Source organism: Serinus canaria, chromosome 3, assembly GCF_022539315.1.
Source record: "Serinus canaria isolate serCan28SL12 chromosome 3, serCan2020, whole genome shotgun sequence".
NCBI classification, from domain to species: Eukaryota; Metazoa; Chordata; class Aves; order Passeriformes; family Fringillidae; genus Serinus; species Serinus canaria.
Window position 1 is genome coordinate 25,679,241 of NC_066316.1, and position 16,502 is coordinate 25,695,742.

The 16,502-nt window shown below is 36.5% G+C and overlaps 1 protein-coding gene across 2 annotated transcripts in view; it reads left to right on the forward strand.

Moving 5' to 3' along the window:
- PLEKHH2 (pleckstrin homology, MyTH4 and FERM domain containing H2) overlaps positions 1 to 16,502 on the forward strand; it is a 54,129-nt gene that overhangs the window by 36,352 nt on the left and 1,275 nt on the right. For both annotated transcript variants that reach the window (XM_030236018.2, XM_030236019.2), the window contains 12 exons: positions 655 to 763; positions 867 to 979; positions 3,123 to 3,302; positions 5,259 to 5,356; positions 5,824 to 6,001; positions 7,647 to 7,802; positions 9,170 to 9,267; positions 9,644 to 9,785; positions 10,515 to 10,660; positions 12,236 to 12,365; positions 13,256 to 13,342; positions 15,092 to 15,229. In XM_030236018.2, coding sequence (XP_030091878.2) covers positions 655 to 763; positions 867 to 979; positions 3,123 to 3,302; positions 5,259 to 5,356; positions 5,824 to 6,001; positions 7,647 to 7,802; positions 9,170 to 9,267; positions 9,644 to 9,785; positions 10,515 to 10,660; positions 12,236 to 12,365; positions 13,256 to 13,342; positions 15,092 to 15,229 — 1,575 coding nt within the window. The remainder of the gene's footprint in view (positions 1 to 654; positions 764 to 866; positions 980 to 3,122; positions 3,303 to 5,258; positions 5,357 to 5,823; positions 6,002 to 7,646; positions 7,803 to 9,169; positions 9,268 to 9,643; positions 9,786 to 10,514; positions 10,661 to 12,235; positions 12,366 to 13,255; positions 13,343 to 15,091; positions 15,230 to 16,502) is intronic.

A 16,502-nucleotide genomic window follows, 5' to 3' on the forward strand; every position in this document is an offset into this window, starting at 1 on the left:
GAAAAGGTTCTTCTTTATTAACATCCATCAGAGTTTGTCTGCAAATCAATGCTAGTGTAGGCAATCCTTGTAAAAATAGACAAAAATATGCAGGCTTGCCTACATAAGTAGATGGTGCAGAATATCTTATATGCTGTAATGAGAATTTTGCTCACACACAGTAACTTGTAGACAGAGCTGTAGCTGAGAGGTTACAGGGTACTGTATCCATTTTCACTGACAAGACTAACACAGCAGAGACGTGCCCTACTGTAGTAAAAGAGCAATGAGAGGAGGGGTTAAAACCATTTTTATTATTGTTGCTTCATTGTTCCCAAGAAATCTTGTAGACCTCATTTTGCTTGCTGGACTTATCCCCAGGTTAGCAGGATCTGGCAGTGATAAAAAATTACTTAAGCATTTGGAAGAGGAGAGGAAGAATGCCCTGATAATTAGACATGATTTCTGAGGGTAAAAACTTTTGGAGAGCCCTATCCAATCTTCCTTGCTTAGTATTTGTAACATAGAGACCATGAATGTGTGTTTTATTCAACCAAAGGCAAACTCCTTTGGGCTTCAAAAGGAGTGCATGGTAGAGTTTCAAGTTGAGAGCAGAATCCTGATGAAGCAGCTCCTTCCAGCACAGGAGTGAGCTGCTATGTTTTTCTGCTTTAGGACACGTGGCTTTATCATCTGACAGTTGCAGCTGGAAGTACCACTGTAAATGTTGGATCTGAGTTTGAACAACTTCTTTGCAAATTATTAAATGTGGAAGGTGATGCCAGTAAGTTTATTTTCATTTCAACACACTGATCTTCCAATGCTTATTTAGTAAATGTACTTATGAACTGAACTAATTGCAAAATGTATATATTTTATCTGTTTAGCTTCTCAAATTTGGAGACATCCTATCCTTTGCCATAGCAAAGAAGGAATTACTTCCCCTCTTACAACACTGCCATCAGAAGCCTTGCAAACTGAAGCAATTAAATTATTTAAGGTAAAACCATAGCAGATGCCTTTTTTATTAACCGAGGACTTTAACTCTTTGCTAAAAAATGGCTGTTAGTTGGCTTACTAGATATATTCAACAGATTAAAAAAAAGAGATGTTTACTTTTATCTTTAGTGGAGGTAACTAATGGACAGCAGCAAAATGTGCTGTCCAAAATATTACTCACCAAAGACTATCACATCCAGTGTAAAGATAACCTTTAGTTGTGAGGGAGCAGTTTAGGCTTCAGCTTTTGGTGTTCCTACTTATTTGATAAGTTATTGATAAAGTGCAAGTTAGTAGAGAAATCCATGACCATCATGAGTGATAATAATTTTACCTTGAAGTTCATAGCTCCAAAGAATCTAACAGCATGGACAGATCTCTGCATTCAGAAAACTGTATCTGAAATACTATTTTTTCAGTTAGATTCAGGGAAAAAATCATAGGCAAAAGTTCTGTTGTAGATACATTTAAATAATCTGGGAGATATATTAAAAATAAGAGAAAAAACAAAGTAAATTTTAAGTTTAGGCAAGTCATGGATTATTTAAAACTGAGATAGAAAGCAGGGATTGTACTGCTTTCTTTAATAAAAAGAAAGTATTTTTATGTGAAGTAGCTATTCTTAAAAGACCAATTATTCAGTAATATAAATAGAGAAAATATTCCATAGAAAAATTGTTAAAAGTATTTCACAAGAGCTGAGTGCACTTTTAAAGATTCTCCCAGATCTTTAAAAATACACATACATATATATGTGTCTCAGTGTAGTAAAAATGCTTTATGATTAGGAGACACATCCTGGTTCATAACCACTGAGCCACAGCTAGGTTCTTGAGAAGTTCTGTCTGCCTTACAGCTTTCCCAGTTGGGTGCCAGGTAGGTAGTTGATGCCTATGAGAGGGGGTATACTGCAATGCCACTAACCTGCTGCCAGGCTATAAAGGCTATTTCAGAGACAAAATAAAATTTTGCTGTTCCTTTGTCTGTACGTTGTGAAATAAATTAAAAGTTGGAAGGCACGGAGGTTCAATAAATGAACTTTCTCCACAAAACTTAGATAAGTCTAAAGAACAAATTCCCTGAAGCATCAACTGTCTGGAGAATTTAGATGTTATGGTTCAGATCTAGAAAGGAATTCAAGAAAAGCACTGAATGTTTTGTCATGGACACTTTTAGGCAAACTTTCCAGCTTGTATCTCTGGCACGTTTGAAGCATTTCAAAGAAGTACATCCATCTTATTTTCTGCAATCCTGCAGCATGAAAATTTACAAGGAAATGTACTTCTTTGATAAAAATAAATTTATGTCTACTTGGAAATCACTTTTCAGACCTAATTCAAATCACAGACACTTGCCTAAAGTAAATTAATTAGAGATTACTGGTATGACTATAATTGAAACCTTGTGTAAATCAGCTTAGAAGTCAGGTAGGGAATTTAGAAACAGATCACATCATGTTTCAGTTATCCCATTATGATAAAAATAGACTAGAAATAGATTGGGCTTCCATCCACTTCTTGTATTTTTGCTTATATCCCTTAAAAATTCAACAACTCTATACAGTATATACAACAAGTGATATATATGCTTTCTTCTAACACAGCACAACAAATGCTGCTTTTCTGAGACAGTACTGGGTATGGGCAAGGTCATACTTAACCTACAGTAAAAATACCATGGAAACCCAAGATGTAAATCAATGGCTCTGAGTTATGGATTTTTTATCTGTGTATTTGCTGCCATGTTGTGCTCACTACTTACAGAAGCATTTTACGTTGTCTGGCACTGAGAGCTGTAGACATTGAGTTTCCAAGTCCTGTAGAGGGGTGAGCTGTGTTCAGCATGTCCTTAAACTTGCCTGCCCCCACAACTGTTCCAACTCCTGTTACAGTTCACTCCATTAGATTCAGAGTGAAAAGCATGGGTTGTAGGAGGTGTTTAATCTCAAGTCTCTCTGTATAGATTTTTATCAATTCTGGCCCCTTTTCACCCCATTTTGTAGAACCAGCAGAATTTTCCAAGTCTACTGGTAAACTTACTAATTGTGATTACAATTAAAGTACGCTTTTGATACACAGAACATCTTAAAGATTTGCTGAAGCTCCCTTTTATGTAAACTCACTTGCTTATTATTTTATGTCTAGACCTGCCAGTTGTTTATAAATGCTGCAGTTGACTCTCCTGCCATTGATTACCATGTATCTTTGGCCCAAAGTGCTTTGCAGATCTGCCTCACACATCCTGAACTTCAAAATGAGATCTGTTGCCAGCTTATTAAACAGACCAGGCGTCGACATCCACAAAACCAGGCAGGACCAATACAGGTAACCCAGTATTTATTTTAATAGTATTGATTTCAGCAGCAATGAAGGAACTACACAGAGTGTTTAGGGTGGAAAAGAGGCTCTGCTCTTCTGCAGCATCTGCTGAGTTAAAATCCAATTCACTGGTGCTGTGTTTTCCTGAAACAAAGCTGATGCTATCCTCCAACAAAGTATGTGTATTTGGTGGTAGAATATATCTCTGCCCATGCTGTTTGTAAAGGGTGGACATAAAATGGGCTGACTTCAAGTCAAGTGTTAAGTAAGAATGTAAGAAACCCAATTCTTTTTTACTGCCTCTTTCCTAAGAGAGGTGCTGCCTCAGGAAGCTTGGTGGGCTAAACCACATAGCAAATGACTCAAGAGCATGAGTGTGAAGTAAAGCTGAGGTGTCGTGTAGTGGAATATCAGATAAGGCTCAGGGCTTTTGATAGATGTCCCCTATTGTGTGCCATGCTGCTCTGCATTCACCCTGCATGCTGCATTATTAATACATGAAATTCCTCCCTTTGTCCACTGTCAGCTATTCACTGCTATCCAGATACAAAATGAATTGAAGGGAATGCCAATACCTGGAGCTTGCATAGAATTAACAGAACTGGAATGTTACGCTTATGATGGAGCAATGTCTACAGAACTAGGAGATTGATCAGAAAATGAGGAAGGGAGTTACCATATCAAGGCTTCTGTAAGAGACATGTTTTTCTCTTCCCACAGAAAGTAGCACATGACCAGCAGCCATACCTATTGGCTAGAAAAAGCCCGTACCTGGGAGGTGGCTGCTGTTGGAGAGGCACTGGCACAGGTTGCCCAGAGAAGCCATGGGTGCCCTATCCCTGGAAGTGTTCAAGGCCTGGTTGAATTGATCTTGGAGCAACCTGGTTTAGTGGAAGGTGTCCCTGCCCAATGCAGGGGGTTGGAACTGGATGTTCTTTAAGGTTCCTTCCATTCTGATTCAGTATGTGCACTGCTAAAACATTTTATAACAGACATGGTACATCCATGTCAATTAGCACACGCTGAAGCTACATATGGCTGATGGAATTTATACTTGCTATAATTCTTCTTTGGTACTCTTCTTACCATTGGCAAGGCCTTCCCTCTGATGAAGATAAGTAAGTTGTTGCTATCCTAACCCCCTGGAATGATTATAAGAGCTAATATATGCAGTAAAATGTTTTCAGCCTTAAACTAAGTTTTTTAAGTCCTAAATTCCTGCTGTAGTCTCCTACCCTTTCTTGTCTTGCAGTGCATACCTTCAACAGAGCCAATGCTATCCTCCATCAAAGTATAGATATTTGATGAAAGGGAGTATCTGTGCCAGTGCTGTCAAATTTCTATTTAATACCAGACAAGTCAGATAAATCAAGATAGAGAAACACTCTTTTTTAAATCTCAGTGTGAAGTGTTGATGTACTGATTGTGAGAAAAGTGGTTGCAATGTTATTAAGTGTATATCAGGGTACATGAGAGCACTCTGTATTAAGTGAAACCGATGAATGCATACTGAGCAACAACAATATACCAAAATATTGAATTACTGTTTTTTTCAATAGTTACTGTAAATTTAGTAGGAGACAAAATGTCTTATGTGTTGCTTCATAATATGTGTAACAGGAGAGCTGAATTAAAATTGCACAGGCTTCTGCTCATATTATAATGCTTGGCTGTGCAGTCTAAGTATTTATTTTCCTTTGTATTAACTGCTTTTTATACAAACTCAACTGCTTTCCCATTTCCAGCCCCAAAAGAAACTGGGTGTACACATGTAAATAGACAGAGGGTATTGGGCCTTTCAGTGAGGTTATATGCTTATTTACTCAGCTTTTTCTCTGTTTTTTCATTCCTATTTCAGCAGTCTGAACTTGGCACAGTAAGCTGCACTGCTGGCCAGCAGCCACAGCAGGGAGTTTTATGTTGTAGGATGTTTAAAACAGTGAATGTATTCCTTTTGTTCAGGGCTTGCAGCTCTTGGCCCTCTGTGTTGGACTCTTCCTGCCCCAGCATCCATTCCTTTGGCTTCTTAAACTTCACTTAAAGAAGAATGCAGATTCCAGGTGTGCCTGAATATTATTACCCAGCTAGTCAACTGGTCTTTTTGAAGTACCTTGTTTTCAATCTTTCCTGTAATATATCAGATCTTTTGACATATATTTTAAAATTAATTTGAGTAGAATTGCTACTAAAATATAGTTCATGTTACTTCTGTGCATCACTTGGGAAAGTTATAAGTTTAAAAAAATATATTTTGCAGTGCGTACTCTGACTTATGTTGCAAAACTGTGAAAACCAAAATATGGCAGTTACACAACACACCCTGAGCCATGTTCATCTTTGTCACAATTCTGCTGGTCTCAGTAGACTAATTTTCTTTCTAATTCCATGTGCAAAAAAAATGTGTTGGAAATCTCAGAGAGTGAAATCTGAATGTCCTCCCATCTAGCCTCTCCAGAAATATTCCCTCACAGTTTACTATCCTTTCAATCAGTCCCCAGGAAGTGCCTTATTTCTCTTTCTGCCACAGGACTGAATTTGGGAAATACGCTATCTATTGCCAGCGCTGCGTAGAACGTACCCAGCGGAATGGAGACCGAGAAGCCAGACCTTCCAGAATGGAAATCCTTTCCACTCTCCTGAGAAATCCCTACCACCATTCCCTGCCCTTCAGCATTCCAGTTCATTTCATGAATGGCATATATCAGGTAATGTCATGCAGGCCACGAAATCTGAGCTCTCCCAACCCCCTGCTGTCAGCATATACACAAGCAGTACATCAAAAAGAGTAAGGTAAACATGGCTCAAGTTTCGTCCTGTGCCAGAGCCAGCGATGGCAGGCACAAAGTACTTGTGATCTGATTTGATCAACTAAGAGTAAAGGTTTGGGGGGAAATCTTGAAGAGAAAGAAAAAAGCAAAACCTTGTAAGAGTGACTACTGCCAAAACTCTGTTTCTTATTTAACCTGACCACCAGATGAATGAATTAGACTGAAGGAAAAGGAAAGGTATTAAATTCCACTTCCTTTCATCAGACATCTTGGAAGTTAAATATCTCAGTGAAGGCCTGGAAGCACAGCTGTAACTCCCATTATCAGTCCTGAAGGATAACCATATTTGTTACAGAACAAACATGGCTCCATTCTTAACTCTCTGGGGACGTCATTAGTCAAAGCCCCTAGGAAACATTCCATGGGCTTCCAAGCATGTTGCTTCACATCCTGGTTTATGTTTCCAGCTGTGAGAGATGGCTGAGAAGAGTTTTAACAATTCATAGTATTCCTAGATAGAAAGCAACTTTTTATATGAAATCAAAGCTATATCAAATAAATTTTTAATTTCAGATTGTCACAGAAGTGCTTTGCATTTTTTCATCTCTGAGTTTCTTAATTGCTTACTGCTTGCCCAGTAAAACAGAAAAAACCAACATACTTTAAATCATCCTAAAGGGATTCAAAATTGAAGTTTGGAGAAAAAAAGGAGTAACTGCTCATTAGTTATTTACTGCCCAAAATTGTATAGTTACAAGGGCTAAGAAAACTGTAGTTAAATACATAAATTACTTCAATGGGATCAGCAAATAACAATTATAGTGGTATTAAAAACTCTTGTATTAATCTCTGAAGAGTCATCAGATTTTTATTTTAATGCCAGGCACTGAGAAGTTCAAACAATAGTTCATGATCCATTTTCAAGATATTTTATTACCAAAACATTTTCAACATGTCAAATAGAAGAAAACACTCTCAATACAGATTTAAGTGAACATCAACTACTGCTATCTGTAAAGAAGTTATTTGCCATCTCTTGCTAAAAAGCTTCAATACCAGTCACAGCAAACAGAAGTTCATATTTGGGGAAGTAAAATTTAGAAGGTTCTGTATATTACCAACCTGTGTTATAGTGACAAAGCAACATTCATAAACTATTTTAGATCTGCCAGTGTAGATTTGTCACCTGATATCCCTCTAAAGTTGCACATGATGAAAAATTATTAATTGATCTCATTTGCTTCTGCACTATATTGAAAGGTACAGGAAATTATAATCTTCATTTTTCAAGTGGTATTTTTCACAAAAAGCTCAGATACTAGACTGTTATCTGTCATGTAAATTCTGTAATAGAATTCCAAGTATAACAAGTGCAAGGAAACAAATTCCACTAAACTGACTTCCCATGTGGAAATAATTTTCAGGCCCTTTACAGCAATTTTAAATTTTCAATTACAGTAATGGATAAAATGGGTCTTATAGTTCCACCATAATTCTAGATGTATTGTATTTCAAAATCTTAGATTTAAAGGGGGAACAGGTGTGAGTTTGATAGCAAAATACTTTTTGGCTTCTTTTTTAGGTTGTTGGGTTTGATGCCTCTACCACAGTAGAGGAATTTCTGAACACTCTGAACCAAGATACAGGGATGAGGAAACCAGCTCAATCAGGATTTGCACTGTTTTCTGATGATCCCTCTGGCAAGGATATAGAGCACTGTCTTCAAGGAAACATCAAGGTAAACAAAAGCCTTTAATGAGCTGTGCGTATAAAAAAATAAAGTATCTTCATTTGACAGAGATCTCTTCAGACAGTGTAAAGGAAAACATTTTTCAGGCTGAAAACTGTCTTTTTTCTTAATGTGAAAGAATTTTATTTTTAAAGGTCACTTTTTCAGTTGCTGAAGTTCAGTCAGTGAACTACAGTTAAAAGCTTTCTCCAAGAGATCCGTATTATTCACAGAAGTAACAGCTGTGTTAAAAAACAAAAACTAAGCTGTTACGGTTCTTTAAGGAGCATTAGAATCAAACATGGATTTAGAGATTTCAGTCAACATTTCTGATATAGCTCCTAAAGATGACCATGTGAGGTCCAGGAAGTCATTGATACTGGGGTGGAGATCCTGGGAAATTAAAAAAAAAAAATGGTTCCTTCTCTAATACAGAACAGGCTTAAGGCTCAGTTTAAGAAATTTCCAATTTTTGCCTTGCCATTGTCCTGAATTCTAAATTTTAGTTCCCTCTATTGCTAGAATTAAATTCTTAGCTGTAAAGAGTGACAAAAGGCAATATAATCTGTGCTTTAGTAAAATATTAGATACTTTGCAAGTCATTTTTAACAACTAATGAATCATTAATTTTTTGTATTTCTACCAAGCAGCTTTTTGCGCCCTTTGGCCAATGTTCACAGCTGCACTTTCTGAGTTACAAGGTGTGGTACAACCTGGTCTTGGTGATAAACAAGCGGTGTCACCACGACCAGAAAAATTACCATATGGAAAGCAAAATGTATAAAAGATGAACTTATTTTCTAGGTAACCGTAACTTTAGAAACTACTCATATTACTGCTTCCAGGAAGGCACTTTTATGAAGGAATGGTGAATTGAAGCCCAGCTGGGGTCCTAGGATCTCTGTCTACTCTACCTTCTTCCCATCTGCCCACCTACCCACCTATACAGATTGTTGTGAACCACTTTTGCTGCATTTTTTAACAAACTTCATGCAAAAGGTCCTGAAAAACTTAGGCTTGTAGTAGAAGGAGAAGGCAGAATCAAAGACATTTGATTCATTATATAACAACTCACTCTGTGTTATTGCACATTCATTGGCAGCTGCTAAATCAAGTACCCGGCCTTTCCATGTTATGGCTTCTTTCCAAAGGTAGAGCATGTGTTGCAGGATAAACAAAACCCAAAAATGTTAATTATTAAACACTTTGACTAAGAAATAGAAGTAAAGTTATACTTCAGTGAGTTTAAAAATCCAAGCTGTGTATGTATCTAATAGGTGATAGTAGAGGACATTAAAATAAGTAGACAGTTTCTTTTCAAGGTGTTTTCAAATAGGAAGACATGCCAAATCAGTTTTGTATTGCTTTCCTTCTAGATCTGTGACATTATTTCAAAATGGGAGCAAGCCTCCAAAGAACAACACCCTGGGAAATGTGAAGGCACAAGGACTGTCCGCCTTACTTACAAAAACAGGTTTGTTTAGCAAGTAAAATATCTCAGCCTTGTCCTGAGATTTGTTTTTCACTTTCTGCAGTTTCTTCATCTGAGAAACACTGGCTGACTTGAAGCTTGCAACAAAAATAGTAAATGGGTGTAACAGGAGAATTTTTTTTAAATAGAGTTACCTTTTTTTTAGTTCTTAAGAGGTGAACAGGGCTGCAGAAAATCCCCACTGAAGTCAGAAGACTGACATTAAATATTTACCCACTGGTTCAAGTACAAGTGTTGCTGTGCTAATGTGTTATGCTGCTGAAATAAACATGTCACATTCAGAGCAGATACTGCTAATCCTCAGGGCTAATGCATTTCCGTATCTTCTTTATTTAATAACTTTCTGTCTTTTCTGTAGGCTTTATTTTTCAGTTCAAGTTCATGGGGAGACAGACAGAGAGAAGCTGCTGCTAGTGTATCAGACAAATGATCAAATAGTCAATGGACTTTTCCCTGTAAACAAAGAATTAGCGATGGAATTGACAGCCCTTTTAGCTCAGGTAATCTTTATGCATGGATAACTCACACAGCAGTTTTTCAGGAGAAAATCTTAAACAAACTGATCCAGGATTGCTTGACACTCAATTGACCTTCACCTTTTACATATGAGTGGGCAGGAAATAGACTGGGCTGGGATCTTTGTGTAAGGCAATTCTTAACTGGAGTGGAAATGCTTTACAGCATTGGCTGCTGCTGGCACCAGTATGGCTAAAATGTGCTTTCCCTCTTGCACAGCAAGGCATTCTGGCATTTAATATCATGTAATCATGTACCATTTCTTCATTCACTATTCCTTCCATGATTTCTGCAAGTTAATTCTCCAAAGGAACAGCTCTTCAATAAAAGTCTAACTGTCCTTTACTAAATATGGTCTTAATGTTTTATTTTTAAAAAAAATAAAGCTTAAATGAAGGGTTTTTTTGAAAGTTATTTGATGTTGTTATTCAATAAATGTAAACTGATTTGTGTCAGCTGGAGATATAGCCATCTAAGAGTAGAAGTAATATTATGTCTGTACAATTTGTGTTTGATATTTAACTTTTTTTCCATGGTAGACAGAAAATAAAAAAAATCACAAGTGTGACTTTTTCTATCAGTGAAAAGTATATATTATTTGACAAATTTGTTTTCTTTTATACTTGGTCGAACAGATCAAAAGATAGTTCATAATATCCAGCTAGAAAATTACTCTAGAGTAACAAAAACTTTTTTCATGGACTTCCCCTTAGGTAGAGATTGGAGATTTTGAGCGGCCTTTCTCAACTCCAGCAGGGCAAGTCACTTCCCAGTCCAAGTCCAACCAAACACTAAAGCAAGTTTTGGAGAGATTCTACCCTAAGAGATACAAGCAAGGTTGTTCAGATGAACAGTTAAGGTGAGATGGGTCTTTTGAGTCATATTCTCTAAAGATCTAGGAGTGAAACAAAGAAGTTTTAAATTGTCATTGGGAATAATGTATTGTTGAGCTCTATTGGCCTACCCTGTGTTTGAAACTCATTTTCTTGCTAATCTAAACAACCCATTTCCTCTGCACATTTCTAATCTAAACAAAGGACCATTATTAATAACACATTCCAGCAAGAGATGCGGCAGTTACTACATAGTGTTATAAAACCCAGCGATTTTGAAATTCTTATTTTTCTTATACAGCAAATCTAAATGAGGTCTGACTGTGCACAGACTAAAGAGTTATGAAGTAAAGGACACGAGGACATGATCTGTTTGCTATTCTAGTGTGCAATCTCTGGCAGCCAGTCAAACTGGCAATGTAGTGATACCTTACTAGTAAGGTATCAGTTTATTTAAAATTAGTAACCTACAAGGCATTTAAATCAACACCTACTGACATGAAAATGAGTGGAACAGTGTAATAAATTATCCAAAGTCAGTGATACAGCAGTTTTGAAGTCCAGTAAACATCACAGAAATGTTCTTCAGTACAGAAGATTTTCAGGTTGCGAAAATTTAAAGCTATTATTAAATGAACACAGTGACATTATTACATACTTAAAAGCCAATGGGGCATTCAGACTTATGCAAGTAACTTCAAAGAACAAATTATAAAAGGTCTCAGATTAGATTAACTCGTGGAGGAAAAGTAAAACATCTGTTGAACTGTTTAAGTAGTCCTACACTACTAACTGGCTGAGCTGGAGGAGATTGGTGGCATGGGAAGAATCACTCAGTGCCTGCCCTATTACCTATATTGTGTTTGCTAAGAGTGCAGTTTGACTTCATAAACAGCAAGACCAAAGCTGCAAGTGCTGGATCTCCTTTTACTACACATTAACCCTCCCTTTTTCTGGGCTACATCTAATAGCCTTATGGCTGCTGGGTAAGTCGTCCCTGCAGGTCAGTGTCCTAGAAAGGTATTCTGGGCTGGGCATTTTTTGAGAATTAGTTTTTCCATAGTATTGAACCAACTTGCCAAGGAGCCACAAATTGATAAAAGGTTCCAGAAAAAAAGCCCCAATGTGAACACACTGTGCATCAGGATTAGCATTCTAGGTAGCAGTGCTCAGATACACTAAAAGGGAGTAGTGCTAAGCCACGTCTTTCTCGCCTCCTACCATCCACAGGTAAAGATATGTGCTAAGCTGGATGGATTTTTGGAATGACAGCTGACATAGCTGTTGAGTACTGATAAAGGTACATTGATTCTCTGTAGAGACACGTTAAAAGCTGTCCCAGACTTTCTGCCTTTAAGCTGCAACTGCTACATCAATATTTAATCATAATGTTCCAGAAATTAGAAGATACTTCATAATTTTTATGTGCATTAAAATACCAAATGACATTTTGGATTTATTTAATACTGTATCAGTGATAGTCCTTGTATTAACTGAAATTACCATTTTAAGAAATAGATTCTTCTGTTGCTCATTAAACTTGCTGTGGGCAAGCACTGGAATTCCCTTCAGTAAGTAGATTCCATCCTTCATTTCAACAGACAGCTTTGCCAGCGACTGTCGACAAGATGGATGGCTCTGCGTGGGCACAGCGCCGCAGACTGCGTGCGCATCTACCTCACCGTGGCCAGGAAATGGCCTTTCTTTGGGGCTAAACTGTTTGCAGCAAAAGTGAGACATTTTAATGAGCTTGATTGGGGAGGGGGAGGAGGGGCTTAAATATAAATATAATTTTAAAATAATAGTACATTTGTGTTAAAAATAACTGTGTATAAAGGAGCTGATTGAACCTCCTGTCAAATTACTTTTTAAGTCATAGACTGGTGAAATATAACAGCCATAGTACTAAGTGTATCATAATAGTAACTTTCCAGTGTCTTATTGCTTGTTTTACATTATTAATCTGTGTATCCATTTCCTTCCATCTTAGTTTGAGATAGCCTTTTGGGTTTAGACTCTTTTTACCTCCTAACTAACAGAACATTGAAAAGGTATCATTAGCTGGCTGTGAAAGCTGAACCTTGCAGAAGGACTAAATGTGGTTAAGGGTATTTAGAGCACTCCCTTCTATGCTGGCCCTTTCTCAATTTCTCTTAACTACTGGTATCTTAGTTCTTTTGATTCAAATAACAGCTCTGTTAAAAAGAACTGTCACCTCGTGCACCTACAGTTTTAATAGGTAAACCCTGTGCGTGTGTGTGTGTAAACATGTATATTGTATATATATAATTGCTTTTCAGCACACTCTTCTTTGTGTATTTAGATATATGAGCTAGTGGAAGAACTGTGAGACACCTGACTATTTTATTAATGAGACTATATATTTTATTGGACCAAGCACCAGGGTAGGTTTCAATAGTATTAGTTTGAGTTCATTGTTCTGCCACTGGCCACCTATATGGCTTTGGGCAGGTATTTCAATTCCTTTCCTGAAATTTAAACTGAGAGGGAATTGAAATGAGAACTGTGGATGGAGAGAGGTCTGTAATAGCTGAGAATTAACAATTATTCACATATTGCCTCATTTTGAAGTAGTAACTAAAGAACATTTGTCTCTGTAGCCTCTAGCAACAGCCTCAGTTGAGAAGTCCTTCATATGGTTTGCTGTCCATGAAGATGGAATAAGCATCCTGGATTACAGCTCCATGGTAAGTGAAATTTCCATTTCAAATTTGGTCAAGATAGATTTTAGTAGCAATTATTTGGAGAGATTCACCACCATACTATGTAAAAGATGGCATTAGCTTTCCATGCTAAGTTATCTAGTCCTTCTCTTAAAGCAAAAATTCATTCATTTAAAAATGCTTTCATGTTATCATCATTACAGTAGCACTAATAATAGAAGTAAGTAATGAATTCTTTGCACAGAATTTTTTTTTGTTTATCAGATACAGTTTTTATATCATTTAATGAAATGTTAATGTTTTAATCATTCAGATGTCAGGAAATCCATAGTTATTGTAATGTTATTACAATAACATTAATTTTCTTTTCCTGGAGACTTAATTTTCCAGTATTATTCATAATACATACACTCTGCAAAGAGCAGTTACTTTAATAGATTGTTATTTTCATTGTATTATTTTTGTTTAATAGTAGGTAATATAACCCAGTGTTATTTAATTATGTCATTTTGGGCTCAGATTTTTCTTTGATTTGCAATACAACTTTTCATAGAAAACGACTCATAATCAGTGTGAAAAGCAATGCCTGAGAAGATCCCTGCTTTCATTTATATCCTGCAAAGAAAAAGAATGGCATGCTGCTATTAGCAAGTGCTAATATTGAATATCAGAAAATTAAAATCTCAGCTTTATAATTGTGCTGATATGGGCCTTTGCAGTTAAAGAAATAATAAAACAAAGAGCATGAGGAGAGGAAACAGCAGCTCTCAGGGAACAAGCAAAATGTGCTTGCACCAGACTGCAGAGAGCTCTACCACACTGCTCCTGGAGCTATGGCATTTCTGTAGGGCATTGCCAAGTCAAGTACTGGCAGGCCTTACGTGACATTCAAGGAATGCTCAGCTTCCAGGGAACATTAAGATTTTCTGTAGGAAGCATCAGGGGTATCAGAAATAATGCTGCAAGGGGTACAGATAATACTATTTTTACAGATAATACTATTTTTACCCCAGTTTTATTTTACTATAAAACTGGGGTAAAAAGAGGTTTATTAAGGAAGGACACTAAGTCAGTTATTGTACAAATGTTGTCTGACAATGATTTTTAAACTCAAACATCTGCAGCAAATAAATGTGAGGTGTAACAATAAATTAAATGCTGATTTTAACTTGAAGGCCAGTACTGTGGTGTTTAACCCAGAACAGTAAGAATCGAGGGATAAAAAGCTGAGAAGCCTTGAAGAGCATTTATGTTTCATCAGAAAACATAAATGACATAAACAACATGTTTCTGTGAAAAAAAGAGAACAGAATTTAATTTGTATGTTTGCAAAACATACCACTGCACAAAAAGAATACCTGGAGTTAAATTTCTTCAGATGTCTCCTAGTCTGCCATTTAATTTATTTAGATACTGCTTCAATTTCAAGTGGAATTTGTAAGATTAACTTCTCTCAAAGTCAATCAAGATTTGGATAAATGGAATTACACACTTGAGTTGAAATGTTCTTACATCTTTTATCTAATTAATTTGGAATAGAGAGGTCAAACTTCAAAGAGTTATCATCTACAGTGAAAATTCCTCATCATGAAGGTCTAAATGAAGCTATCCCAAATTTCATAGTTAATTTCAAGATTCATAAGAGGCTACCTCCATTGAAAAATAGAGGTGTAATTATATTTTTTTTTAAAGAATTATTTGTTATAATCTGGTTTTCCTGCATTGTCCTGCTTAACAGCTTTGTGTTTTGTTCTGGGGGTTTCCTTTTTTCAGCGACTGACAGTCACATACACATATAAGAGCCTGATGACTTTTGGAGGCTATCAAGATGATTTTATGCTGGTTGTTAACAATGCTCAGACAAAGGACAAATCAACTGAAAAACACCTTTTTGCCATGACAAAGCCAAAGGTTGGTCTATTACCTGAAACAGTTTCCATCTGCTTTTGTTCTTTCTCTAATCCCTAACACATGTGAAAGATGAAACACCTTTTTTAAATCCCAGACTGCTCAGATTACTGGCTTTTGCCAGATGATTTTAGAGAGCAAATAATTAGTAATGTCAGGGCTAACTGTGACAGTACTGATGTGTTCCTGTTCATGTCCCTGTCTATAACATTCCAAATTTTTCATAGAAGGACAAAGAAGGCTGATAAGGACAGAAAATACATGCAGTACCTAAAACCTACTCTGTTTGCCTAATCAGCACCAGAGATGATTTTTCACAAACTACATTTGGGATCTACAGTGAAATTATAAAACACAATATCTGAAAGATTAGTCAATTCTTAGAAATCCTAGGATATTTTTAGTTTTGGTTAAAAAATAAAAAGTCCTGCTTTTTAAATCCAGATTCTCTTGACTATATTAAAAAAAAAAACAACCACAAAACAACAACAACAAAAAAAAAAAAAAAAAAAAAAAAAAAAAAAAAAAACAAAAAACAAAAAACCCAAAGTTTTTGCTGTTAGTTTGAACAAATTTATGAAATAATGCAAAATTCCACATATAAATTTGGTTCAAAACATGATTCTTCATACAAATAAGCATAGTAAAATACACATGTTGTATTTTACCTCAGATTGTGCCCTTATAGAATCACAGAGTAGTTTGGGTTGGATAGGACCTTAAAATCACCTAGCTCTGACCCCCCTGCCCTGGGCAGGGACACCTTCCACTAGACCAGGTTCCTCAGAGCCCCATCCAAGCTGGCCTTGAACACTTCCTTGGATGGGGCATCCACAACTTCTCTGGGCAAGCTGTTCAGTATCTCAGCAAGGTTTATATGGGTCACAGAGAGAAAATATGATAAAAACCTCCCCAAAGTCTTTATTCCCTTCATCTACCCTGCATCTTGAGTTCTCTGAGCTCTCTGGCAAAACTTCTCAGGGTGACATCTTTTGGACTTCAACATCTCTATCAAAATTAAAGAAGTCATCTCTGAATCATTTAAGATGTGGAAGACAAAGTATCTTTGGTACATCCTGATGGGAATAACATTACATTATTTAAAGGAGCAATAAAAAAAGCTTTATTAGTTATCTCCTCTCCCCATCATTAATTTGTTAAAGTACAAGTACTTATCCAGTTGATGGTGATTGTCACTTGCTAAAAAGTCAGCTATTTTTTCAGCAGTCAAAACACATCACTGTATTTTTCAAAGAGTTTTGTATGTTCCTGTTAT